The sequence below is a fragment of the Phymastichus coffea genome, unplaced genomic scaffold (genome assembly GCF_024137745.1).
Source record: "Phymastichus coffea isolate CEN01 unplaced genomic scaffold, Cenicafe_Pcof_1.1 PCOF00071, whole genome shotgun sequence".
Classification (NCBI taxonomy): domain Eukaryota; kingdom Metazoa; phylum Arthropoda; class Insecta; order Hymenoptera; family Eulophidae; genus Phymastichus; species Phymastichus coffea.
The window spans coordinates 85,384-111,636 of NW_026706882.1; the positions used below are offsets into that span (position 1 = coordinate 85,384).

General features: G+C 38.4%; 2 protein-coding genes and 1 long non-coding RNA gene across 5 annotated transcripts in view; 1 reads left to right on the plus strand and 2 right to left on the minus strand.

Moving 5' to 3' along the window:
- Positions 1-654: 654 nt before the first annotated feature.
- LOC131667925 (uncharacterized) lies at positions 655-5,301 on the minus strand. Its single transcript, XR_009302234.1, has 4 exons — positions 4,860-5,301; positions 1,277-1,299; positions 1,017-1,183; positions 655-933 (listed from the first exon to the last, which is right to left on the minus strand). It is a non-coding gene; the product is annotated as an uncharacterized LOC131667925 (long non-coding RNA).
- Positions 4,770-17,343, plus strand: LOC131667923 (probable multidrug resistance-associated protein lethal(2)03659). 3 transcript variants are annotated; one of them, XM_058941701.1, is made up of 14 exons: positions 4,770-4,900; positions 7,152-7,251; positions 7,798-8,082; positions 8,811-8,948; positions 10,428-11,224; positions 12,002-12,399; positions 12,983-13,197; positions 13,270-13,488; positions 13,560-13,929; positions 14,098-14,548; positions 14,756-15,128; positions 15,196-15,420; positions 15,560-16,031; positions 16,103-17,343. In XM_058941701.1, exons 2-14 carry the CDS (start codon positions 7,175-7,177, stop codon positions 16,262-16,264), a joined length of 4,182 nt encoding a protein of 1,393 aa, XP_058797684.1. In that variant the 5' UTR covers positions 4,770-4,900; positions 7,152-7,174; the 3' UTR covers positions 16,265-17,343. The 3 variants fall into 3 exon arrangements, with proteins under 3 accessions (XP_058797684.1, XP_058797686.1, XP_058797685.1); XM_058941703.1 differs by lacking the exon at positions 8,811-8,948 and having other exon boundaries at positions 4,771-4,900; XM_058941702.1 differs by lacking the exon at positions 4,770-4,900 and having other exon boundaries at positions 7,164-7,272.
- A 181-nt stretch (positions 17,344-17,524) lies between these two features.
- Positions 17,525-26,253, minus strand: part of LOC131667924 (single Ig IL-1-related receptor-like) — a 51,487-nt gene continuing 42,758 nt past the window's right edge. Inside the window, exons 4-7 of the mRNA XM_058941704.1 lie at positions 22,017-22,153; positions 21,540-21,704; positions 21,337-21,474; positions 17,525-20,775 (exon numbers count right to left, since the gene is read on the minus strand). Of these exons, the coding sequence (XP_058797687.1) occupies positions 20,378-20,775; positions 21,337-21,474; positions 21,540-21,704; positions 22,017-22,153 (838 nt within the window). The 3' untranslated portion in view covers positions 17,525-20,377. The remainder of the gene's footprint in view (positions 20,776-21,336; positions 21,475-21,539; positions 21,705-22,016; positions 22,154-26,253) is intronic.

Genomic DNA, 26,253 nt, shown 5'->3' on the forward strand with positions numbered 1-26,253 from the left:
AAATTGTATGGATGCTTGAACAAAAACCAGTGATCACACCAGGATTTAAATTAACGAGCAAGGGTTCAATTTTTTTGCCTTGTTTCTTTGCAAAAATATTAAGTATTACTATAGATATCGCAGTTGCAAACAACGAAAAAATTATCAGTTTAAAAATTTTTTTTGGGACAACTGAAGGGGTTCAATTAAAATAATGAGTATTTTTGGAGGGTTCAATTAAAGATATTTCGAATGGTATTTTTTATTTTCACTGTCCATTATACTTTGCAGGCTGGGGTAAGGGGGGTTATACGGAAATCTACGATAATCTGTCATGAGCGTACACGACATGTACCTATATAAATAGCCCACAAATAGATGATCACGTGACTATCTTTCAGCCAATCAGCTAATGAATAAACTGGCTTCACTTTGTCAGGTTTTCTTTTTTATAGGAGGATAATCTTCAGAGTGTTCTGTGCAACAATCCTCTAAACAAAAATCACAACCCTCTGCAAAAACTCGACCACAGTTTAAAATCAATATTTTTTAGAAAGTATCAAAAATTATGATTTATTTTACGCAATGTAACGTCAGATAAGTGTATAATAATAATGAACGTTAGAAATAATGGGTTGATGTAATATAATTTATTCAATAATAATTACCCTGATATGCAGATAAAGAATTTTAAAAGAAAATAGTATTCAGAGGTGCAACATAAATACTAAAACGAAGTGAAACCTATTCCATAGTTATTATTATTACTAGACAATTTCATGTTTTTTTACCAAGGCACTTTTAAACGGCACCAAATGTATATTTGTTGTATAATTGATTAGCTTTATCGATGCACTCGATACATACTGCCTTAAACAGATTGCTGAGTTGTTTTGAAATGTGCTTTTTAAGAATTTCTATTTCTTTTTCAGTTATGATTTTTCCGTTTATCAACTGCGCAGAAATGAATACGGTATGAAATAATTGAATATTTATAGCGCTTTTCTTTGAAAAAGAAATAAATGATAAATACTTACATCTTTCTCTTTCTTAGTTATACAAGTGTGATGGTACGTCGGTTTATTTGAGTCGTGAATTATTTAAAAACTATGAATTACTTCAAACTTATCATCTGGTCTTTACATAACTCCTCTTTACACTCATGAAACTTTTTTGTTAATTGTGCAGTATTTGAAAGTTAACACTGATTATCCAATTTGTAAATGAAAAAAAAATTATACTGAACTCGATACATAAAAATATTATTAAATCTTTTACGGTCATATCGTTAACTTACTAGAATTAGAATAGGAAGAATACCTGTAATATAAAATAATATGTTCATTAGTTCAATGGAATTATAATTAGATGAGTTTTTAATTTACACAGATTCTACTTGTAACAGAAACATGCATAAGATTTAAACAAATTCACTTAAGTGTATTATTACGTAAAATTTAATCGGTTGTAATTTATGAAATAATATTATAGATAATTTGTAAAAAAATTTATTGTTAAAATTGTATTGCTATGTACTTTATTTTAATTTTATAGCTATGTTATTGCAATTGTTATTGTTTTTAACAAAAACAATATGTCACGTGATTCACACTGAAGATACGTTCTTAATTGTCAAATGAAATTTTTTTGAGTAATTTACTTAACAACTGATAAAAATATTTTATTTTTGTTGTTTTAAGATATTATTGTTGATTCATAGAAACACATAAAAAATTATGCAGGTTCCAAGAAAAAAATCAGTAGTTATTTTTAATAACCATATATGCACAGATCTTTTTCGTAACCAATTACATAATCTGAGTAGATAATTTCCGAGGAATACGTAGAAAACGGCTATGTTTATACATAAAGTTATATCCAATTCAATTTGTACAAAAACTTAAATTTATATTTCATTCCACAATATATCTACATCAAGACCTTGCAAACTTGGTAACAATTTGGTTGTTGATGAATTATGATGAGTTTCCGTGACTTTTAATTCAAATTTAATGAATTTTGATGAATTTGATGAATCAAGCTTAATTGCATAGGTTTTCGGGGTATTTTATATATTCCATAATGACACTTTTAATACAAGAAATAGTAGTACCACGCAGATAAACATCTTGCAGAGCTCACATTTTATTTTCAGCCAAAGGCTTTCAATTGCCTGTCACGCATTCATATCAATTAAGAACAGTTTATAGTTAACGACTTCATATTGCTTCTTTTTTTCTCTCTGTCATCAAACGGCGCTACAATTAACTGTTATTATCTCGAAAGCCTTGTCTACGCTCATTTTCACGTGACAACGTTGTATATTCATAATATTATTTTTATCGTAGTCCGACGTCGAAGTATGTTGAAATCGAAGATTTTTTTGATGCACAATACATGGGAATACAATTCACCAAAATTAAAAACCTTTATTAGTGTCATTATTAAGGGAGACACGGCTATTTAATAACTTATTAAAAGTTCCAAGTTTACCTTGTATTTGGACAACTATTACAGACTGAATTATTTTATTTATTAATAAAAAACATAGTATTTAGTATTAATATTTGATTTTCAATCATTGAATGTTCAATAATTAATCATCAGTAATCTTTTCCAATTTCAATTCTGACACAATTTCGAAAAAACCATTTTAAAATATTCTTTAAAAGAGCGTTCTTAAAATATTCGTTTTAAAAAAATTTTTTATCTAAAAATAACCAAATAGACAATTTAAAAAATTTTGTTCGCTTCCGTTCAATAGGTTAATTTTTTTATTACTAAAGTTGGAATCAATTTGAAAAAATATCTAGAAATGCTCTTTGTGACTATTTTTCAAAAAAAGTTGATTTCAATTATTTGTAAAGTTTGAAGCACATAAATTTTTCAATTAATTAATACCTTTGTTGTGATAAATAGGCAGAAAGCAAACAGAGTACATTGTAGTCTCTATAATACCTAGCAATTGAGTTGGTGAATGAAAAAGATAAACAAACAGTACTTCTTCAATTCAATCGTCAAATTATTCGCGTATGATTACACTACAGATATAAAGAAATACATCTGTGACTTCGACCTATTGCAACTCGACGAAAAATGATATGAAAATCTTTTGAAAAACAATCACAAATAGCATTTTCCACGACCTTTCAAAATCTTTTTCTAGACTTTTTCTAGCTTCAGTATTATAGATAAAAAAAAAATTTAACTGATTGAACGAAAGCGAAAAAAATTTTCAAAAAATCTATACCATCATTTTTTGTGGACAAACCCAGCTTGAAAAAACTCTCAAAGAACGTATAACAACGGTCTACTCACAATTTTTCCTGAATACATATTGAATAAAATGTGCTCAAGCTAAAACTTGATTATTAAGAATTAATATATGGCGCCGTGTATATATCGGAATCCGATTATCAAGTCAAACTTAAAAAGATGACGATCGCGATGTAACAGGCTTCAAAAAGATATTAGGGTTAAATTATCAGAAAGTAAAAATAAAATTAACGATTGAATCGAGGATTAAATTGATTTTATATTATTTGACGTGAGCAGTGAATTCTGTGCCACTTGATATTTCTTCAGCGTGTCGAGTCCATCGAGATAAACGTAATAATAAGCTGTCGTGATCAATTCCATATGAAATTGTTTACAAATGGCATTTGTCACGCTGGTCAATTCATGGGAATTTTCAAAGTGAATAAGTTTACAAGCGAATGAGTAAGTCGAGCTGAATCACAAAGTGAAAATAATGTTTTTCATAATCATTTGTCACAAAATCAAATTCAACTTATTTTTTCATAAGGAAAGACCGTGGACGAAGTGAAATTCAAATATTCTCTGAATTTAAGCCTATATACTTATTATTGGCAATATTTGTTCGTAAAATAAATATGTCTCAAGCGGAAATTAACTTATCGAATAGCTAATCTGGAAAAAAACCGTATATTTTGATGAACTGAAATCATTGCAAAGTCATGCTGATATAAATATGGAGTCCAATTCGACATTCATACAAATACAAAACTAAAATTCAACTAGATTCTAAAATGGTTTTTATTGAATTTGTAGACTAAAACATTAAAAAGTACTCGTCGATGACAAGTATAATAAAAACTCAAAATAATATAAAAAGGAGATTAAATGTTATATCGTATCAGTCACAGTTCGCAACGATCCTCTCTTCGAGTTGCAATTGCTTCAATATTGTGCTTTCATACATAGTTTCTGATAAGCCGACACCAACTTTATCACCTACACAAAAGTGCACTAGCACAAACATATATATATATATGTATATATATACCTATATATACCAGTTTGCGAAGGTCAACTTCCGAGAACCGCACCACGCGCGTAGGTATGTGTGTGTGTGTGTGTGTATGTGTGTGTGCGCGTGCGCATGCACGTTAAAATGTTACAGCGCCAAGGTAAAAAGTCACAATAGAAGTAACTCTTTAGTTAATGAACAAAGCAAATGTTATCGTCGTACACATTTTTACGTGATGTAAAATAATCTAAAATTTAATGTCATTGACATTATCAAACGTAAGTGAAGCGAATCGCTTCAACGTATATGTATAAAATGGTAAGATAATATATACCTAATATCACACATACACACACATAGAGACTCGCGCATTAACAGGCATGTGGGTCACGTGCTCAAGCGGCCGATTTAGGGAGGTTTGCGCCGGTCAGTCAGACGGCGCGGACTGTAGAGAGAGAAAGAGAGAGAGAGAGAGAGAGAGAGAAAGAGACAGGACCGCGGCGAGTCGCGACTGGCGAGCAATAGTTTCAGTCAGTCGCGTCGCGGACCTGTCACGGCTAACATTAAATTGTTGGTGTATGAGTGCATGCCAATTTTAAAAAGGCCTCACCATAGCGGGATGCAGAGAGGTAGCAGTCGTTCTTACCCTCGGTGAGTTGTGAGTAAGGTTATACTATCCGTCCGTGTGTATGTGTGCGCATCTATCTCAAAGCTTTTCGAGGACTCGCGTTTCGGTTCCCGTCGATTCTCTTTTCCGGCTTTTCTTTTTTCGAATGACTTGGCAAAACAGTGACGTTACTTCTTTGACGACTCTGAATGTTTGCCAAACATTATATAAGCTTTAGCCACACATACACGCAGGCGCACGAGCAGAGCACGCAGTGAAATGCGCTCCAAACTTAAAGTCTTTCTCTTTATATCTACGTTTGTTTTGTTTTGATGTTTATTCATGTGATGATGATTCGAGAGTTTGTCATCGTGGCTTTGTGCGAATGTGCGCGCACGCGTGTGTAAATAAACTTGCTATTATATAGTTACTCCAATGGAAATTTTTTGCGAGTGTGCTTTCGAATTTAATTACTCTCGCGTGATTTTTTATTCCACGTGAGTGTCAATTGTGTAAGTTCTTCTAATTAAAAAATATAATATTATGCTACGTGCGTGGCAGTTTATTCTTTGCTAAGGCTTGCCAAGCGTTATATGCTCATATCTATTATCCTGTGATAAGTTAGAGAATATCGTTCGTTACGTGCTGTTTGTACTTCTGTTTCTCTAAAGCTGAATATTATAATGTCTCTTTTTATTACTCCAACAAATCACAACATTAGTTCAATATCAAGTTAATGATCCTTTCTTAATGGACTGATAACATTTTTCACAAATTTTTATCAAGTATATGTTTTTAATATTCAATTGATTTTATTAAAATTATTTTGCTTTATTTAAATACTTCTATAAATTTACATTTTATACCACAAGTAAAATTTTGAGCAGTAAACTTGCATAGTATACAAGCTAATCACATATAAATAATTGTGTGGGTAAATAGAACAAATCACCTAATAAGCAAAGTAAACATAACATATGCCTGTTCATACTTAAAAGTCCTCTTCCTCTCTTAGTCAATATCTGGATGATTTATAGTAGCAATTAAATTAGTAGTACATTTTATCTTCACTATCTTTTAAATTCTTGTATGTCCGTAATAATAAATATAATAATTTAATTAATAAATGCCCATGAAAACTAATTCTATTTAACATTTTTGAAGAACAGTTTGGCTATAGTCAAAGGAAAAACATTATTTAAGCAAATACCAAGATTAAGCTATATAAAACTTTGATGGAGTCTTGACATAATCAACTGTTTTTTTTCTTTCGAATTAAATGATTGATAGATCATCAAAGATTTATGATTCTCAGTGTATTTATTTTATCAATCCATTTTATAGAAAATAATTTTATACTGAAAGTCATTCGGAATGTTGCAAATTATTATTCAAATTGTGTATATTTAAATAATCTAGTAAAGAATTAAAAATACACCTTTTAATCTTCAATAGGGAAGTGCAATGAACCTCATAAATACTAAGGAAATGTGATATAATCTTTCAGGAAGTATTAAACTTGAGCAAAACTGCAATTTTAACCATAGAAATACTATTCTTATTCCTTATGTAATCTTAACTAGCACAGAAACAGAGTCTTACATTATTTGCTCATGTTTCACATTTTTCAAGTGATAATCTTGCTAGTTAGATTCCAATAAGTACAATGAACCTTCTGTATTCTTCTAATGAAATCGATGCAACTTGCTACAGTGATTGTTCAAATAAGATTACATAAATGTGTACCCATTAAATATCATACAATCTTGTGGAAAAAATAACAGGTCATCATTGTTTTTTTGTTTTGCAAGAGTTCTGTCAACTTTCTATTTGTATTGTAAGATTTGTGATTCTTATTACTGAATGAAATATTTGAAAAGAGGATCAGGTGCTATGTGACAAATATATTGTGACTTGATAAATGAAAGCTGAAAAGCAGGCTAAGGAACAAACACTTGAGCTCTCTATCTCACAATCATGGATAACAGTCTTATCTGAATATCTTCAAACTTGTGTATACAAAAGTTGCTGTAAAGACATTGGGTCATTGAATTACTTATATAGAAATAAATAATCACACAGAAAGCTTTTATTTTAAGCTTGTTTTTGATTCTAAAACTATTCTATATTTTCTTAGTTAAGTTCTACCTGATAATAAATTAAATTTTATATTTATAGAATAATTGAATTAAAGAATGTTTGTGTGAATGTGTAGGATATTAGATACAGAAATATGAAAAATATTGTTATTAATTTCAAGTCAATCATTAACTGTTTAATTAATCAATTTTCTAGATGAATAGTGGCTGAGTGGAAAAATGGACGGCAAGGCATATATACAGAGGCCAAAGAATCCAAGGGAAGGAGCTAACCCAATAAGTGCACTAACATTTGGGTAATTCTTACATAATAAAATGTAAACAATTCTTTTTGCGTAAGATTGTCATTTTATTGATGAAAGCTAGGATTTTAATCGAACAAAAATTTCCAATGAAAGATAAGGATAAGAACAACTTGTTAGACTTTAATAAATTAACAAACAATATTTTTTAAGGCATTTGTTTTTCATAAATATTTGAATTTTCCATTATTTTGAGAATTCATTTAAAAACACTAACAGATAATCAATGATTGCTAAATCACCTGCTGTGTTGAACTTGTAAACAGTAGCAAATTATCTTATCCATGAAAAATAAAAGCTCAAGCTTCCTGATGACACATTACACAAATTCTTTTTGTGCATGTTGCTAATCAAAATACATTTGTCATAAGATGTAAATATTCTTTTTTTTCTTATGATTAAAACAATGCAGCATTTAAATTGATTTTATTGATAATGATAAGGACATAATAAATTGTCCTGCTTACAAGAGTAAAATACATATTGACATCTCAATAAACATTAACTGAGTATAACTGACGATTATTAATTTCATGTTAGGTACATACTACGTTTGTTCTGGGTTGGTTACCGTCGAGATCTCGACATTCAAGACTTGTATGAGCCGCTGAAGGAGCACAAGAGTAATTTACTGGGTGAAAAAATAGCCAGGCTATGGGAGCAGGAGTGCGAACGTGTCAACAAAAAGCAATCAAGGAGCAAAAGTCATCGTAACGGCAAGGACGACCGAATTCAACCGAGCTTACTTCGTGTTTTATTGAGATGTTTCGGCTTCAAATTGGTACTTTACGGAGTACTGCTGGCCGTTATGGAAATTTTACTCAGGTACATTTACCTTGACTACTTTATCGCCGTTCGAATCATAATTGGTGCGATGAATGCAATCATAGCAACTCCGCTTTGTAATTTGAACTTTTCGTGTGGTAAAATGCTCAACACGATAAGATTGATAACGTTGTGCCAACTGTTTCAATTACTTCATTATTGGAAACTTCTTTTATTTCTTAACTAATTATCGTTGACATATGAATTCTGTCTATCTTTATTGTTTACTTCGAAAGTGGAACGGTATAAACTCAATAAAGAAGTTATTGAAATTGTGACATTCCTAAAAAAATTGTTTCTTAAATTAAGAACGTTTTTTTTTAATCACGACAAGTGAATTTATGATTTGAGAAAAAAAATTTGCATTCTGGGAAACAATTTATTAATTTAACTAAAATTTCATTTCCATTGTAAATGAGATGTCTTTTAACTTTATTTATATATCAGTAATTCCGTAAACGTTGACGCTTCCGTGATCTGAAAAAAAATCTCGAACTTTCCCGCAATCTAAAGAAACTAATTTAAGTACAATGGGACCAATTATCCTTTCTCTTTTTCATACATTTTTTCCAATATTATCATCTGGTTATTTAACCAAAATTTTTACAAAATGTGAATGGAACGTGAAAAAGTGACCAATTATATACAAGTCTCTTTAAAAGCGTCATAATAGAAAAAAATTCAATTCTAAACCCAATGGGAAATGGCACTTTTAACGTGAACTGTAGATTGCTGCAGCCGATATTCCTTGGTCTGCTGATCAGTTACTTCAGACAGCGAAAAGACGCAAGCGATTTGAATGCGATGATCGTCACTAACAGCAGCAGCAACGATACGCAGCAAGGCGACGTTGGACAGTCCACATCGTTAAGTGCAAAAAATAGCCCGAGTTTTCCTTTTTTTCAAAAGAACGCCATCTAATACTGTCAGCAAGTGACTAACTTCCTATTAATGTTCGTTACAGTAGATAATGTTTAGTTACAGCTATATAAGTTATCATGCTGCTGGAATGCACGTTACGAATAATATTAGTGCTAGGTCAGCAAAAATTCTTAGATAATCGTATTTTACTGCTTGTTGCTTTAAAACAAATAATATTCAACGCTATCAATTCCGAAAGATCATCGCGTATATGTGTCTCAAATGGGTAGTTGCCACACATTCCACGCACGCACACAACCTGTCACCGAATTATCTTACAACGTTATCGTATTGTTCATTCTATACTGAAAAACTTTTTCTCTCACTCATCGCAACTTTTGTTAGATATTTTTCTTACGCGCGTTTATCGCTACCAGTAATTCTCGTAATGAACGAGAAATTCCGTATATAGTGATGCTAGATAGCTTTTATCTCTATGAGTTCTCTCTTTCTTGTGATGTCATAGTAACTCACGTCACGCCATTTAATTCTTGTTAGGATGCGGACAAAACTGAAAAAAACGGCGTGAAATGGAAAATCAGGCGTTTCATTTTACACCTCAACTCGCTTTGCTTTTCTTTTCAATATTTTCCATTTTTACATTGTAAACTCTAATGGAAGCGAGCAAATCTAAAGACTGAGCATTTACTTATTGATCAAACGAACTATAGAGCTGCAAGTGGATAAAACTGTGGTTATACGATTTTCGTAATAGAACAAGTATTTTATATAGGATTTTATTCACGATGACATGTTGAAAAATTAACTTGGAAACCGTGTCGTTACCAAGTAGCTCTTCCATCATTCAATCCAACCGAAATATTTCAACAAATACTCGTGCATACACTATCGTCGCATTAATGCGTAATTATGAGATAAACGCACGAGATCCGCATTCAAAATGTGTGTTATCGCAACTGATTAAAATATAACTGTCATCATCATTCCAAGACAGCTTCAAATCATTTTATTTCCATCGAAATTTTATAAGACTAACAACTGCGTATTTGCAACATTAGAAACACTACGCAAATTAATTAATTTTGTAATAATAATAATAATATTGTCGAGGAAAAATTCGAGATGCTAACACATTCAGTAACTATTAACGAATATGCTTAATTTGGACTTTTTTCAACGACTAATTCAAACAATAGAGCTAGAACACCAGCTAGATACTTGCTTATTCAAGTGTCCCTTGATCTAGATTACAATTTGTTGATATCAATTTCTTGGAATAATTTTATTGTCCATTCAAAAAGAGCGTTTTCTTGTGTAGTTGATAGAAAATCAACATAATTTCGATTACAGTTCCAAAAGAAAATAACGTAACAGCTGTGACAATTTTCCGCAAAAAGTGTTAGCATGTCGAGTCCCAATACTCAATTCACTCACAAAGTTAAAGGTCTTCGTTAAACTTACAGGGTAGCCCAGCCGATATTCCTCGCCGAAATGTTAAAATATTTTAACAAAAGCAACGAAGAATCGATCGTGAGCCGAAACGAAGCCTACTTATACGCCGGCGGAGTAGTGCTGTGCTCAGCCCTCAATGTCCTTGTCATCCACCCATTCATGATGGCAATTCTTCACATGGGAATGAAAATGCGTGTAGCCTGTTGTACTCTTATCTACCGGAAGTCACTGAAACTCTCGCGAACCGCCTTGGGTGAAACGACCATCGGCCAAGCGGTGAATCTACTATCGAATGACGTCAATCGTTTCGATGTGGCGTTGATCTTTTTGCACTACCTGTGGATCGGCCCACTCGAGACTATCATTGTCATGTACGTGATGTACCAGAAAGTTCAAGAATCAGCGATAATTGGAGTAGCAACGCTGCTCATGTTCATTCCGCTACAAGGGTTCCTCGGCAAGAAATCGTCGTCATTGAGATTGAAAACGGCTATTAGAACAGACGAGAGAGTGAGGTTGACGAACGAGATTATTTCCGGTATACAAGCCATCAAAATGTATACCTGGGAGAAACCATTCAGTGCCCTTATCGCCCAAGCAAGAGCAAATGAGATCAAAGTCATTCGTGGCATGTCGTATATTCGTGGTGCTATCATGTCTTTTATTATCTTCTCCACGAGACTTTCGTTGTTTATCACCATTGTTGCTTATGTACTACTTGGCAACAACATTACCACCGACTTGGTTTTCATGCTCACTGCTTACTACAATATCCTCAGGACAAATATGACTGTCTTTTTCCCACAAGGTGAGTTCATGATTTAACGACTTATCGTATGTTTACGTGCGTGAATAGGTAAAACGTTGATTATCGGATAGTTATGACGATAAGAATTTTTGTCCCATCTATTGGAGGTCATAAATGAAACAAATTAGAGAATGAAATTGTTCGAGATTAATGATTAGCTTAAAATGTTTGATCAGAAATTGAATAAATGCTGATTTTATTATGTTCATCGAATTAAGATAATCCGGTTATCATTTGACATTTACCACAGAATAAAACTTACTGTCGAAATGTAATCTTTACAGAGTGCGATGGCAAGGTCGTATAAATTTAGTTTTATCAACGTCTACTGATCTGAGAAGCTTCCAGGATACTCAATAGACGCATGTATATTCTGAAAGCTTTTTAGAATTTCATGTCGCGATAAAATTTACTGAGAGATGTCAAATTACAATATTTCTAAGATATATAAGCATAATCTTTTATCTTTATTTCAACTGAAATCTTTATAATTTCAGAGACAGTTAAGTCACAGTTACTAAATATATTTTTTTTCTACTTTGGCTTGAATTTTTGATCACATAAATTGAAAACATCAAGTCATTTTTTTTATACGTATTTCAATTTTATATTTTGTCATACTTATTTCCGTTTTAAATATAATTGGTATTTTTTGCAATTTATATCTTTTAGAATTAAAAAATGCAAATAATGAATGTTGATATGAAAAGTTAAGGAAAAACGAAAAAAAATTAACATCAATGATTTCCCTAATCAAAGCTATCTTGATCATTCCAGGTATAACGCAAGTAGCTGAAGTGATGGTATCAATACGTCGTTTACAACGATTCATGATGTACGACGAGGTATCGACACGCGAAGATCGCAGTCTTATTTATCGTAAGCCACGTGCCGATGACGATAAGAAAAAGAACATAAAGGGCAAAGCAGCCTCGGAGAATGGGAAATCGGGTAATTTGGTAGTGGAATTTGACCACGAAAACGAGGGTATGATCAAGTTGGAGCACGCATCAGCGAAATGGTTGGCATTTGAAAAGGACGATACTTTACATGACATCAATCTCGAAGTTAAACCTGGTGAATTGATTGCTGTTGTCGGCTCAGTTGGTGCTGGCAAATCAAGTTTGCTAAACGTGATTCTCAAGGAGCTGCCGCTCACCTCGGGATCTATCACGGTATACATGCGTTTTCTTACATTGTGGAATGTACTGATTGATGCGTCAAGGACGTGTAATAGAAAGTTTTATTTTCCCTTTCACGCGAGTTTTTCCTCTTTTGTTAAGCGTTGAAATCCTTGGAAAAGTTCAATTTTTACTTTTTCACTGTTATGCGTCTGAAATAATTTTAAAAAAAGTATAAAGAAACTTTGAATTGAGACTATCGCATCTGCGCATTCGAATGTTCGCTATTAGTGGAAAAATATTTCTGTTGTTTTTACTTATTTTTTCTTTTGTACTTCATTCAAGAATTGTGCGAAACTCTATCAATACATCGAAAGCGGAAAACATACAACACTGTTCTTCTAATTGTAAAGTGCTAATACGTATCAAAGAACGACAATTAGACAATTATGCTTAAAAAATGTCTCGCAGGAAATATTAACACTCACTTATAATACTAAAAAACTAGTGTATCAAGTATTTATACGATGAAAAAAAAAGAAAAGTAATAATTATCGGATAAAAGCGATGGATTAATCAGCAGTTGTTAAAAATGCCAATGCATAAGATTAATAAAAAATTGTCAATACTATTACAGGTCAATGGCCACATCGCGTACGCAAGTCAAGAACCTTGGCTGTTTGCCGGCTCGGTTAGGCAGAACATTCTGTTTGGCCGAGAAATGGACCAACACAAGTATGAGCAGGTGGTCAAAGTGTGCCAACTGAAAAGGGATTTTAGATTACTGCCGTATGGTGATAAGACCATTGTCGGTGAGCGGGGAATCAGTCTGTCTGGTGGACAGCGAGCCAGGTTTGTGTATCATTTTTGCATATCTTATCTAGTTCGTTGCTTATGTGTAAATTTATTTTCATCGGTTTTCAGAATCAATTTGGCGCGTGCTGTCTATTCGGACAACCCGATTTACATATTCGACGACCCGTTGAGCGCCGTAGATGCTCACGTGGGTAAGCATATGTTTGAGGAATGCATTGCCAAGTACTTAAGGAAAAAAACTAGGGTGCTAGTAACACATCAACTTCAGTACTTAAAAACCGTCGACAGAATTATCGTATTGAGTGGTGGAAAAATCAAAGCGGAAGGGTATATACTTGTGTCATCAAAAATGTCTTGCCAATTATAGCTTGACGATTAATAAAATAATTCTTTTTTAGCAAATTTGATGAGTTGGTAGTCCAAGGTATCGATTTTGGTCGCTTGCTCGAACAACAATTAGCCAAAGTAAATCAAGAGGACACGGGTTCCCAACCAGTGAGTCGTAGTACATCGCGACAGGGCAGTATTACATCACTAAGCTCGTTCATGACCAACGAGAACAATTTGTCCTTTGACGATCCCAAAGAAGAAGAAGAAATGCGTTCGGCTGGCAATGTATCTGGTGCCGTGTACAAAGGCTACTTCAGCGCCGGAGGCAATTTGTGTGTCATTATCACAATTTTCGTGTTATGCGTACTGGCACAATTTTTCGCAAGCGCCGGTGACTTCTTTATCTCCGCATGGGTCGGCATGGAAGATAATTCGACCGTGAGTTTTATTGCTTTATTTGTATTAGAAATACACTCGATTTCTAGATAATCGCTACGAAAAGTCCACGAGTTAATATGTTAATTTCTTTTACATTGGGAAAGAAGGCTATTTATGATTCACTCTGCCCTGAATAAGATTAGTAATTTATTTATTTGTAATTTTCAGTTCAATGACGACGGCTCGATCAAGGAATGGAATGGATTTTTAAGTCGTGAAAACTGTATCTATATTTACAGTGGCATAACGGCTTTGACAATTCTGGTAACATTGGTGCGTTCGTCAGCTTTCTTCGATATGTGTATGCGTGCGTCCCGCAATCTTCACGATGCAATGTTCGGCTCCATCAGTCGTGCAACCATGCGATTCTTCAATACAAATACTTCCGGACGAATTCTTAATCGATTCTCTAAAGACGTTGGTTCTGTGGACGAACTGTTACCGATTGCCTTAATAGATTGCCTACAGATTGGACTTACTTTAGTCGGTATTATAGTTGTTGTGGCCATATCAAAATATTGGCTGCTCATACCAACTGTCGTCGTCAGTGTTATTTTCTATTATTTGAGAGGTGTATACATTGCCACGGGTCGTAGCGTTAAACGACTGGAAGGAGTCAGTAAGTTTTATCTCTAAATTTAATGATAATTCAAAGTAAATAGTCTTCCTTTATGGGTAACACCTTATTTCACGCAAATCTGGAGTATTGTATAAGGTTGCTAGAACATATCAGTATTTCTTTGTAAACTTGATATATACAATTGAACAAATATCAATGAAATATTGTTTGCATTAATTCAATATTAACAGATTAAATAATTTATAGCACGTTCACCTGTGTTTGGCCATCTGAACGCCAGTCTTCAAGGTTTAGCAACAATCCGTTCATTCGATGCCGACGAGACTCTGATTAATGAATTTGATCAGCATCAAGATTTGCATTCGTCGGCCTGGTTTATTTTTATTGCTACCTCACGTGCCTTTGGATTCTATTTGGACGTATTTTGCCTTATCTACATATTCTTCGTGGTGCTGAGTTTCTTCGTATTTAATTTAAATGGTGAACTACCAGAAGGTAATTCTGTTGGTCTTGCTATTACGCAAAGTATTGGTCTTACTGGTATGTTCCAATGGGGTATGCGACAGAGTGCAGAACTCGAAAATCAAATGACCTCGGTCGAACGTATATTAGAGTTTAGGTATATATTTCAAATACTTGTAATATTCCTGTTACTGAATTTTCAGTAATGTTGATTTTTATTACAGTAATCTACCGAGTGAGCCTCCATTAGAGAGTTTACCAGACAAGAAGCCACCCAACGACTGGCCTCAGCAAGGAAAAGTTGAATTCAAGAATGTCTACTTGCGATACTCGCCTTTGGACCCTCCTGTCCTTAAAAACCTCAACTTCACCATAAATCCTAAGGAAAAAATTGGTATTGTTGGCCGTACGGGTGCTGGCAAATCGTCTCTTATTCAATCGCTTTTCAGGTTATTATTTTATTTAAGCTTTTAAAAACAAATAATCTTTGTCTATTTATCTTCAAAAAGCATGAAAGCATCATAATCACATATAATTATTCAACATATTTCATTTATTTCCAAATTTTAAGCAATAATATTCTTTCAGATTGGCCGACGTGCAAGGCCGCATCGAGATCGACGGTATCGAGACTGGTGGCATTGGTTTGCACGATTTACGTCGTCAGATCAGTATAATCCCTCAAGAGCCTTTCTTATTCTCCGGTACACTAAGGAAGAATCTCGATCCATTCGATACGCACGAGGATTCGGTATTGTGGCAAGCCCTAGAGGAAGTTGAATTAAAAGAGATGGGACTGCAAGCGCACATCAACGAGGGTGGTAGCAACTTAAGTGTGGGACAACGACAGCTGGTCTGTCTTGCTCGCGCTATTGTTAAGAATAATCCTATTCTGGTGCTGGATGAGGCTACGGCCAATGTCGATCCCAAGACGGATGAACTCATTCAGAAGACTATTAGGACTAAGTTTGAGAATTGCACCGTACTTACGATTGCTCATAGGCTCAATACTGTCATGGACAGCGATCGGATTATTGTCATGGATGCTGGTACTTGTGTGGTAAGTTGCTGTATTTTGAAGATTTTTTTTTCTCACGTGCTTTCAGTCATCATCGTGTTTTTAATTTACAGGAATTTGATCATCCATTTGTTTTGCTACAAAAGGAATCAGGTTATTTGAAGAGCATGGTCAACGAAACTGGACCAATAATGTCGGAAGCTCTGATGTCTGTTGCCGAAAATGCATTCAAGAGTCTCGATATTCCTACAATAGCCGAAAGTACAGCTCTTTAAACAACAAAAATATACAAACGGCTTCATTTCTTGCGTCCGCGCGCGCCAGTATTTTGCCATAAAACGTATACTCATGACACCTTTGTGTATAACATATACCCATTAGCGTGCGCGTATCGATCACTTTTCATCACATATTTGCGCTTAGAATGAACACAAGTAAGTGAATGCGCAGTATTAATTACCAGAATTTTATACATTGTGCATGTGTCGTTATTTTCAATCGTCTCTTTTTTGTTTGTTGCGTTTTATGAAACTGAAAAAAATAACAGCTATTTTCGCAAATCAACGTCTGTGTCTATTGTCAATTATCAATTTACAATATATAATTGTAAAATGAGAAAGCGTATAATATGCATACGGCAAGGTCCGTTAAAATGTAGATAGACATATATACGCATATATATTTTAAAAATATATATCTATTTTTTGAATATCGAATGGTGCTTTTTTGATCAATGTATACGTCTCGCCAGAGAGATTGCGAGGATATGAAAGCCTCACGTGCGACTTGATTTTAGAGTAATTTTTTTAGGAATTATCGGCTCGCTCCCATGTCATACGACAATGTGCACATAAGCGCCTTATACGACGACGAGACTTAATCTAAGTTTGATACTTAAAAACTAATTACCATTGTGATTCAACAGAGAAGAGAAACGTTCCTAATCGTTAAACTTGGTGCTTACATACTCTCGGTCTTGTTAACTACTTTGAACTCTTAAACAACTTGTAACTGCGTGTTCAAATGTTACTTTTTTATTGGCGGCGGTAATTATTGTTATCATTATCCTCATTGTATCGATTGTGTTGTAATTGTAACTATAGATCGATTGTTATTTTGCTATTATTATTAGTTATTTTATTATTGTATGTATGGAAATATCGACTATTCACACGCACATGGGAATGAGTTTGAAATACAAGTGCCTGTACAGGAAATCATGAATCATAAATACAAATTACTATTTATATACTGAATTGAATGTTAGTTAATTGTTGTGAACAATAAGCCCAGTTTTTCTTATTATACTATGTATAAAGATATTTTGTAACGAACATACACAAAATTCGTTTATTAAAACATATTTTAAATATTTATCTTTTGGACTTTACAATCATTTTGCCTTGATTAACATTAAGATTTCTTTGATTGTATATCGGGTGTTCATGTAAAATAATGTTTGTATGAATCAGTAATATATTTTGGGAAAAGGGTTGCGAAATGAAAAGATAATTATATCATAAATTATTTTTATTAAATAATGATTATAAAAGTACAATACAAAGACAGTAAAAGTTGCAAGATACCGGTATATATCCCAAAATGCGAAGGGACAATTAATCATTAGGCTAGTTGTAAGTAAAAAAAAATCACTTATGTTATGCAATATTTATCACACGAGAATTTATTCGAACATCGATGTATTTGAAACATAAAGGAATGAAAGAGATAATTGCATCGAAAGGATGATTTTGAAATAGAGATAATGATGTGTTAGCTAAAAACTATTACTCTGGTCGAACTCAACTCACAGTAACTTGCTATCAGAAATTTACATTTGAATTAGCGTACGTCGAGTCGAACATCATATCTTTATTTGTTTACACCATCCAACAAATGAAAATTATGAAAAATTCGATTCAACCTTTTTCATCAATTTCAAATGCGCATTTCCCCTGCTAGTTGCAATATCATTGAGTCAAGTACGTGCTAGTGTATGGTAATACTGTCAGTAAAGAGATTATTAGTTGCTGAAAAATGAAGTTCATCAACTGTTGGCAATTCTGCTACCTCACGCTGAATGCGAATATCGTTGCCATTTCAGTCTAAATCCGTTAATCAAGCACGTTAATCAACTAAAATTACTTGTTGTTACTTTCAGTATAAATAAGCTTATCAGTCTGTTTCAGTCGGTATAAAATACTTGAATACATAACAATATTGAAATTATTCCCGTCATACTTCTAAAATAAATTTCACCTGTACTCTGAAACTAGACGGAAAAGTATCACAACTGAATTTTCGCATTGAACGTTAGAGAGCAAATTAAATAAACTCCAATTATTTAAACTATTGATATCGATGCAATTCTTATGACTAAAATACTTATAACTAACGACGAGGGGATCTTATAAAATACATATACGTGTATAAGAGTGCCTTCGATTCATCATTTTTCGCAGTAATAACAAATAAAATAAAACAGTACTTGAGTAAAATTTATCTTTTGATGCGCGAAATCAGATAAATTTTTCTTTTGTATCATGTTCGATTTTCTATAAAGATATTGTATAGCACATAAAACGAGTACAAATGTACGAGACACTGATTCGCATGTCTCGTCTCATAAAAAAAGTGAATCTCGAAGCCGGAGACGGCTCAGTTGGAAACAATTTGCCTAAAATTACAAAATAAATTTATAAATAATACACTGACATTTATGCTCCAATAAATATGGGCATTTTCGCGCCAACTTTCGCTTATTTTCAATTTAGAGTTTAAGTTTGTTTCATATGTACAAATTGGACGCAAGTAATCGTCTCAGGGAAGACCGTTTGGCCGCAAGGTGACGCAATTTCAAATTAGGCAGTTTTCTCTTTTCGCTGGCAACAATAATACTCTGGAATTACTTGTTACGTCGATTAAATGATGATTTTACTAGTAAAAGTGAAACAAGGGAATATCAATTCATTTTCAGAAAGAAAAACAAATTTGCTAGTATGTATCACGACTATATGAGTTTTCGCAACATTTGCTCATCAACATCTATTATAATTTATTACATATCAACAAATTTACTTTTTTATCGCATTGCCACTATCAATTAATTGCATTCTCCCTAAAAATGTTTTCCTAAACTCGGTCTTTCATCTCAGGCGATCATTGTTTTTAAGCAACTTTACTTCGTATTGTTAGCTCGCTACCTGAATCGTATACAATAAACACGCACAAAAGTATACTTGTTGCAACAATTATGCGACGGTTAGTACGTGAACGCTAGGGGAGCTTTTATGAACCAACTTTCGAATTGTACGTCACAATGATATTTTCGGTAAAACATTCGCGTGTAAAAACAATCGTGAAAACTTTTTAATTGACATTGACATTTTTACAATTCATAAGAAAAAACCTGGTTCAAAAAGTTCCAAAAAGAAGTTACATTTATGACAATCATATTGTCAATTCTTTTTTCCTTTATTTTTCTTTTTAAAAGTATATTACTCATACCACTTTTGATATTCGAGAATTTCGAAATCAAACTTTCAAATGCAGTCTTTCTAGCAGTATGGTAAATTTTCGAGGTTGTTTCCTTAAGCAAAGAATATCTAAGTAGAAATTAACGTTAAATTCAAGTTAGTTCAGCATCATCATGAATTTAAAGATCCTTCTGTACTTTTACTTATTAAAAAAATATATTTATGTAGATAGCTTTCGCGTAATTTAAATCTAATGCGCAAGTGCGACTACGTAACGCAATGAGAAAAAAATCTCAAGACTCTCTACCGAATAATCATAAAAAGAAACCAAAATGTAAGTACAAAATCAAAGAACTAACTTAAAATTTATTAGGTAAATTCTCTCTTTCTCTCTTGATAAATCATTTTAGTTTTTACAATCTCCGCGCACATTTGAAGAGCGCATACTTGAAATTTGTTTTCGAACTTTCCGACATTATTACACTGGTTTTGTTTCCCCTCTGAAATAACTGACTCTACGAGTTCTCACGCCTTATTTACAGTTATATGTCTCTCAACGAACGCGCGTGTTTTATCGTTTTTCGCCAAATCGCAAAAAACTTAATCCTAACAGATCGTGTTCGTCCGGATCCGCTCGGCATTGCTCGGTATATATCCATTACTGTACAAAATCATTCGGGATTGGCTTTGAGACTCGAACGATGATTCAAGATTTTATTGCTGATCTCGCATCGAAGGCATGGCTCCGTCTTCGACAGCGCAAGAGAAACCCTCGGTACAGCCTGATCGTAGATCGCAATCCGGTCGGCCGAGGAGAGCCGCCCCGACAGCGCCGAGCGAGGAGCGAGGAGCGAAGAGAACACGGGCCGGGCCACGCGCGCACACGCGCAATGGGGTCGAGGTCGAGCGATCCTAGACGAGAACCTCGAGGCTCTCCCGCGAGCGGCCCTCCGGCTGGACGATCATGGCCACGCTGTCGTTCTTGCGCTCCCTCCTGCCCGGCCGCACGGCCGGCAGAGCGAGCCTCAGCCTGTACCAGAACTCGCGCTCGTCGGCCTCCCGCCAGCGCAGCGTCGTCGGGCTGCGCGCGAGGGCCGTGGCGCGGCTGCGCAGCGCGCTCTGGCTCCGCTTCGACGCGGTCGCCGGCGGCTCCTTCAGCGTTATCACGATCGTCCGGCTACCCAGGCCCGACAGCTGCTTGAGCACGTGGCCGACCGAGGCCTCGGTCCAGTTCGAGTTCAGCGCCTCCGGGCTCAGCAGGACGATCACTCGGCGGGCCGTCGTCGTGTGCGGACCTATCTCGAGGCTCCCTGCAAGCATTTGCCATTGCTCGTTAATTCGCGATTAGCGCAAGCCGAACGACGCGCGACTCGATCGAGCGCCAGAATGGATCTCCTTCGTCGGGCCGTCGCTCGGCTCTCTCCTTTGATCGAGGAGCTGCAAGATTAACGAGAGCTGGAGTCTCGTTGCTTTGTGCGATCGAACGTGCCCCCGCAGGCCCTCCACCGCAGCGAGAGCGAAGTGACGCCTCGCGCGACGTCACAATTAATTGGCTTTTCGATACCAACGAAAATTCAACATCGAATCGTCCTACGTAACAAACTCCGACGTTTATCGAAGCCCGTTTAATTAGCTTCTGCTGTTGTTTCCACGAACGACTCGAGTGGATCACTGAAAACGTAAACGCTCGACGGTTAATTCTGGAACCGATGGCAATCCCACATTGAAGCGCCAGCCGAGTGGCGACAAATTTACAAATAAATCCGGAGCCAGAGGTCGAGCGACCGATCATTAATTCGCGGAAACCAGAAGCATCGCGAAGCCAGACGAGGCGGTCGCCGAGAGAGAACGAAAACCACGGCAGTACTCACAGTGCTGGCTCAAGCTCGACAGCTCGAGCGGGGTGCACTTGTATCGGTGCCTCGTCTCCAGGGTGGGCACGATGATCCCGACCACGATGTTCGAGTCCTTCTCGTGGTAGCACACCAGCACGTCGCACTCCTTGCCATCTGCAACAGAACGCAGTCGCGCGTCAGGCGCAAAGTCAGCAGCCGGGCGTCGACCGCGCGCGTACCGTTTTCCTCGAGCGGGCCGAACTTGTCGCGGCAGTAGAGCGTCAGGGGCAGCCAGCAGCGCGCGTAGAAGGCCACCGCGGACGACAGCAGCATCAGCACCAGCACGGTCGTCAGCAGCACTCTGTGCCACTGGCCGCTGTGCAGTCCTAGGCCAAATTGCGGCTCTGCAAGAAAGCAGCATCGAGCGCGATCACTCGCATTTCAGAGTTTCTTGGGACGCTCGCTCGGACGAGCTGCGAGTGTAAGGAAACAGCCCGCGTCCTTGCCGGCGCCATCCCCGCTGAAAGCCAGCAGAGTCGGTCCGACGTTTCGAAAGCTTCTCGAGGGCTCTAAAGCTCTAAAGCTCTAAAGCTCTAAAGCTCAACGGAGCGCGCGCTCGTATATAGCATTAGATTGCGTCGAACTCGTCGCTGGGTTTCCTTACACTTCGCGCTCGCGCCTGGGACAGGCGTCAGCGAGAAGCTCCACGGACGCACCTTGCCGGTAGAGGTGAACGGGCAACTTGATGTCGTCGTCGTCGACCCCGTTGCTCACTTGGCACAGATACTCGCCGTAATCCTCCAGCGTGATGTCCTCGATCACCAGGTACGAGCCTACGATCTGGTCGTCCTCTCTGCAAAGCAAACGCAAGCGCCAGTTGAGTCGCCGAGTGGGGGGCTTGAGCACGGCGGAGACTCGTCGCGCCGGGGCAGCGAGCGAACCTTCGCGAACGCGCGAGCTTTCGCGTTCGAATTAATTATAAGGCTGCGCAAGCAGCAGCAGGCGAATGGCAGGCAGCGATAAGGTGCCAGCGGGGTTTCCAAGCCGGCTGACGACGAGCTCGCCTCCTCCCCTCCCCCGCCCGTCCTTAAACTTCGGCAGATGGCCGCGTAGGAGAGCTAATCTCCAGCTGCCGAGATTGGCTGGCTATTTTTGAGCGCACGAATCGAGTGCTTTTCGGCATTAACGGGCGACGTCTGCCGCGACTACTCTCGCGCTCCTCGATAAGCCCGCCACTACACGCGCATACGCTTCGCGACCTGTCCGCCTGCCTCGCGGCTATTCGCGTGCCGGAAGGTCGCGTGAAGCGGAAGAGGAAGTGGGCCACGCCGAAACTTGCCGTCGATAGATCCACGCGCGAGCGCGGCCGCCGACGGCGCTGCTCCTAGACTGAAGCGCGAGGGGCGAACACGAGAGCCAGCGCACGCTGACGGCCTCTGCGTCCGCCTTTCCCACGCGGCTCTCGCCCAGGACAAATTAATTTCGCGCGCCCCACTGCGCCTCGCGTGGCTGTCGCTCGGCCGTTTCGCCACTCGGGTTTGCAAGCCTCGGCACTCTCGGTGCGCGCTTCGTCCGATCGACAATTCCATTCTCTTCGATCCACGCAGTCCTCGAGAGAAGTGTCGTGCCGTCGTCCTTCCTTCCGCTCGGTCTTGTTAGCTTTCCATTGACGAGCTTAGCTTCGAGTCGAAATCGACGGAACTTGGATTCTTTCTCTTGACTCTGATCAAATTTTGCGCCGCATTGAGTAACCCCGATTACTCGATGCACGAAGGTTCCCTTTTTTTTTATGGTACGAGTATACATCACGAAACAAAATCCGGACCGGTCAACTCCGTTATTCCCGACATCTCTCGCACAGAACTGACCTTATGTCCGCAATTAGTTTAGAGCTTTAGGATTTCCGTTCCGTTTGTTTGCTTTTTTTAAGGATTTAGTGCCAAACTACCGAGACAATACTGCCAAAAAGGAGCTCAATAATAGTTCATCAAGCCTCGTAATTGACGAGATTTCTTTTGCGAATTTAATTGACACGCTTCGAAGCTCGCAAATTACGTCATCGATCGAAGACGCTAACAAACGCATGACTTTCTCGATTCCGAGCGCAAAATACACCAGAGAAGTATCGACAACAACGAAATTCCTAGATATTTCATTGCCACAGCGTCGGATGGAAAGTAAACGTAACTCGATCGCGAATAAAAGCACCGCGATACGCGCGCCACTCGAGATAAGTGAAAATTTGAGCTGCCAGCGCGAGCGCGATTAATAGCCAGGGCACGGGAATCACGCTCTCGTCTGCGGTCGCGGAACCGACAAAAAGGAGCTCCAGCGCGCAGCCGAAATCGGGTGCCGCTCGCGTAATCGACTCCGCGCATGTAGGGACCGCAATGCCGAGCTGCCGTGATTCATCGTCGCGAGAGCCTCGCTCGAAGCGACGATCGAGGCGCCGCGCCAGACCAGCAAAACGAGATCACGGCGCTGCACCGACGAGCTCCCCCCCTCTCTCTCTCTCTCTCTCTCTCTCTCTCTCGCGTACCCGCGGAAAGACGGATGGCCGCCGCGCGCACACGGGCCGCGAGACGGATACGCCGACGTCGCGGACGAACGAAAATTAATCGCCGCGTTGCGCAATGGCCATCGGTGTGCCGCCCGGTGCCTTCCCGGATTGATTTATGCTCTTCCGTGGCCGAAACTCCGTTCTGCTCGATCGCCGGAATGGCAGGAGCGCCGCGCTCGCGCGCCTTCAGCCAACGACTTTGGCACCCCTACCGTTTCTTCCCGCGCGAGTCATAACGAGAATCAGATAATTCCGCACCGAAAAAACACACACACACACACACACGTAGGCAGCAGACTTTCCGCGCGCGAATTCTGCATCAAGATAAAAAGTTTGCGGGAGAAACGCGGCTTGGGAATGCGCTTAAAGGCTTTGTGAAGAGAGTCGTACCTAGGCGGAATGACAGCGCGACTGGCAGATTTTCGAGATTGCGACGAGTTTCTGACGTTGAGGGATTCCTCCCGAGCGAAGTGCGCCGCTCGCGATTGTTGTTTAAAAAGGTAATGTTGAGTATTATTGAACAATATCGCCGAGAACCCGCGGCATTTGGTAATTTCGCGAAATAATCGGAGGCTGCGAGCCCTGCAAAAAAAAATTGTAAATATTTGTAAGACAATGAAAATTTTCCGACAACGCGATTTCACAGCAATTTTTGAATCGCTCTGAATTTCGACGTTACGTAACTTCTCACGATAGTTCGCGAAAAATTCTCCCCGGGCTGCCAATGTACACGTATAAAGCTCCATCGAAACGCGAGGAAAATCGCTTGGATCGACGAACGAAGCATGTACCTCGGGTGGAGGAAGGGGGTACGAATCGCTCGCCCGCGATACACCTCTCGCGCATACTATCCATCCGAGCTGGCAGCCTCGAGTGCATTCTGCGCATTCCGCCTTTCCGATCGCGCTGCGCTGACGATGAGTCGCGCGGACCACCCGCGCGCGCGCGCGCGCAACTCCTTCGCGTATCAAATTTTATTTTTCACTCTAGTTTCTGCGATTAATCAACCGGGGGGATCCGCCGGGCGAACAAGAGAAATGAAGAAAAAATAAAAGGGAGCGCGGTCGCGCCGAAGGGGGCTTTGTTTTCTCTCCACTTCCGTCTTTTAAGGCGCGCGCGAGGGTTAACCGGCCCACATATCGCTATTCGAGAATCAAACACTCGGCAATGCGCGCACATTGCCCACGCGCAAAAAGACGACTAAAGAGAAAGACAGAGAGAGAGAACTGACCTTATCGCGTTCTCTTTCTTCTCTCTCATTTTTTACTCGTTGTTCTCTGTGTTGTGTTCCCCCGTCAGAATCTTGCCTGTTGTCTCTCTCTCTCTCTCTCTCTCTCTCTCTCTCTCTCTCTCAGCCTACTCACGACTTTCGTAGCTACTCGTGTACATCGCGCCAGGTGACTTTCGCGGTGCATTCGAATTGGCGCGCGGGAGATTTCCACTCGTCAAAAGGACGAACGCCGCGCGACGAGAGACACTCGCAACAAGAACAAGAGTCAAGAAGCAAAGCAGGTTCGACGTCGTTATACACGCGTAGCATTCCCTTGGCCTTTATCTCGAGCGCGCGTCTCCTTTTGAGGGTGGCGGCCTCTTCAGGTTCGCAGCAGTGCTCCGCGGAGAATTCCCTCGCTGCTGGGCTTGGAGCGCGACCACGTCCTCCGCGCTGCCCAATAAAAATCGATTGTTAAAAATTGCGCGCCGTTGCGCAATCGGCTAGCTTCGGTTTTTCTCCCTCGACCGATAAAAATAAACTCGTTTCCTCGACGCGAGTGCCAACTTACGCGAAGGATATGGACAATGCGGCGGCGATTGCCGCTGCTACAATGAATCAAGTGCGAAGGGGGGAAAAGTAGAGCGCGCGCATATGCTCCGCCGCTCGAGTGAAAAATATATTGTCTGTTGAGTAATAAAAACACCACGTGGAGTTGCAATAAAAATATTGTATCGTGAATTGTCGTCGGTACGATAGCATTGTGTGTTTGCGATCGTTAATCAAACATCGCGATGGAAAAAACGTTGTTTATTGGCCTTTTCTTTTTATGTTTGCATCGCGTCGACATTTCAATTACAACATGGAAGACAGTTACAATGTGAAAAAAGCTCTTGATTGAATCGCTTTCTTTTTTTCTTAATAATTTGAATGAAACTTCGTGGAAAATATAAGTTTACACAAGTCTAGTGTACAAAAAGCTTGAGAACGAGCGGCAAATACATTAAAAGTGCAACTCATTAGAGTTTGCACTGTAAGGCAGCAGCACGTCGTCAGCGTAAGAATTTTTCTCGGTATGCAAGGGATTCTTCCATTTTTTACCAAATCTCTCTCTCTCTCTCCCCCTCACTGCTTCAATTTAACGCGCAAAACATCTTTCCGAGAATTTCGTTCTCTATCTCTA

Bases quoted from the DNA above. Each gene is read 5' to 3' on its own strand.
- LOC131667923 (XM_058941701.1), top strand. From the start codon at position 7,175: ATGGACGGCAAGGCATATATACAGAGGCCAAAGAATCCAAGGGAAGGA. The intron at 13,930-14,097 runs GTGAGTTTTATT...TGTAATTTTCAG, and splicing joins GCATGGAAGATAATTCGACC to TTCAATGACGACGGCTCGAT. The intron at 15,421-15,559 runs GTTATTATTTTA...ATATTCTTTCAG, and splicing joins CTTATTCAATCGCTTTTCAG to ATTGGCCGACGTGCAAGGCC.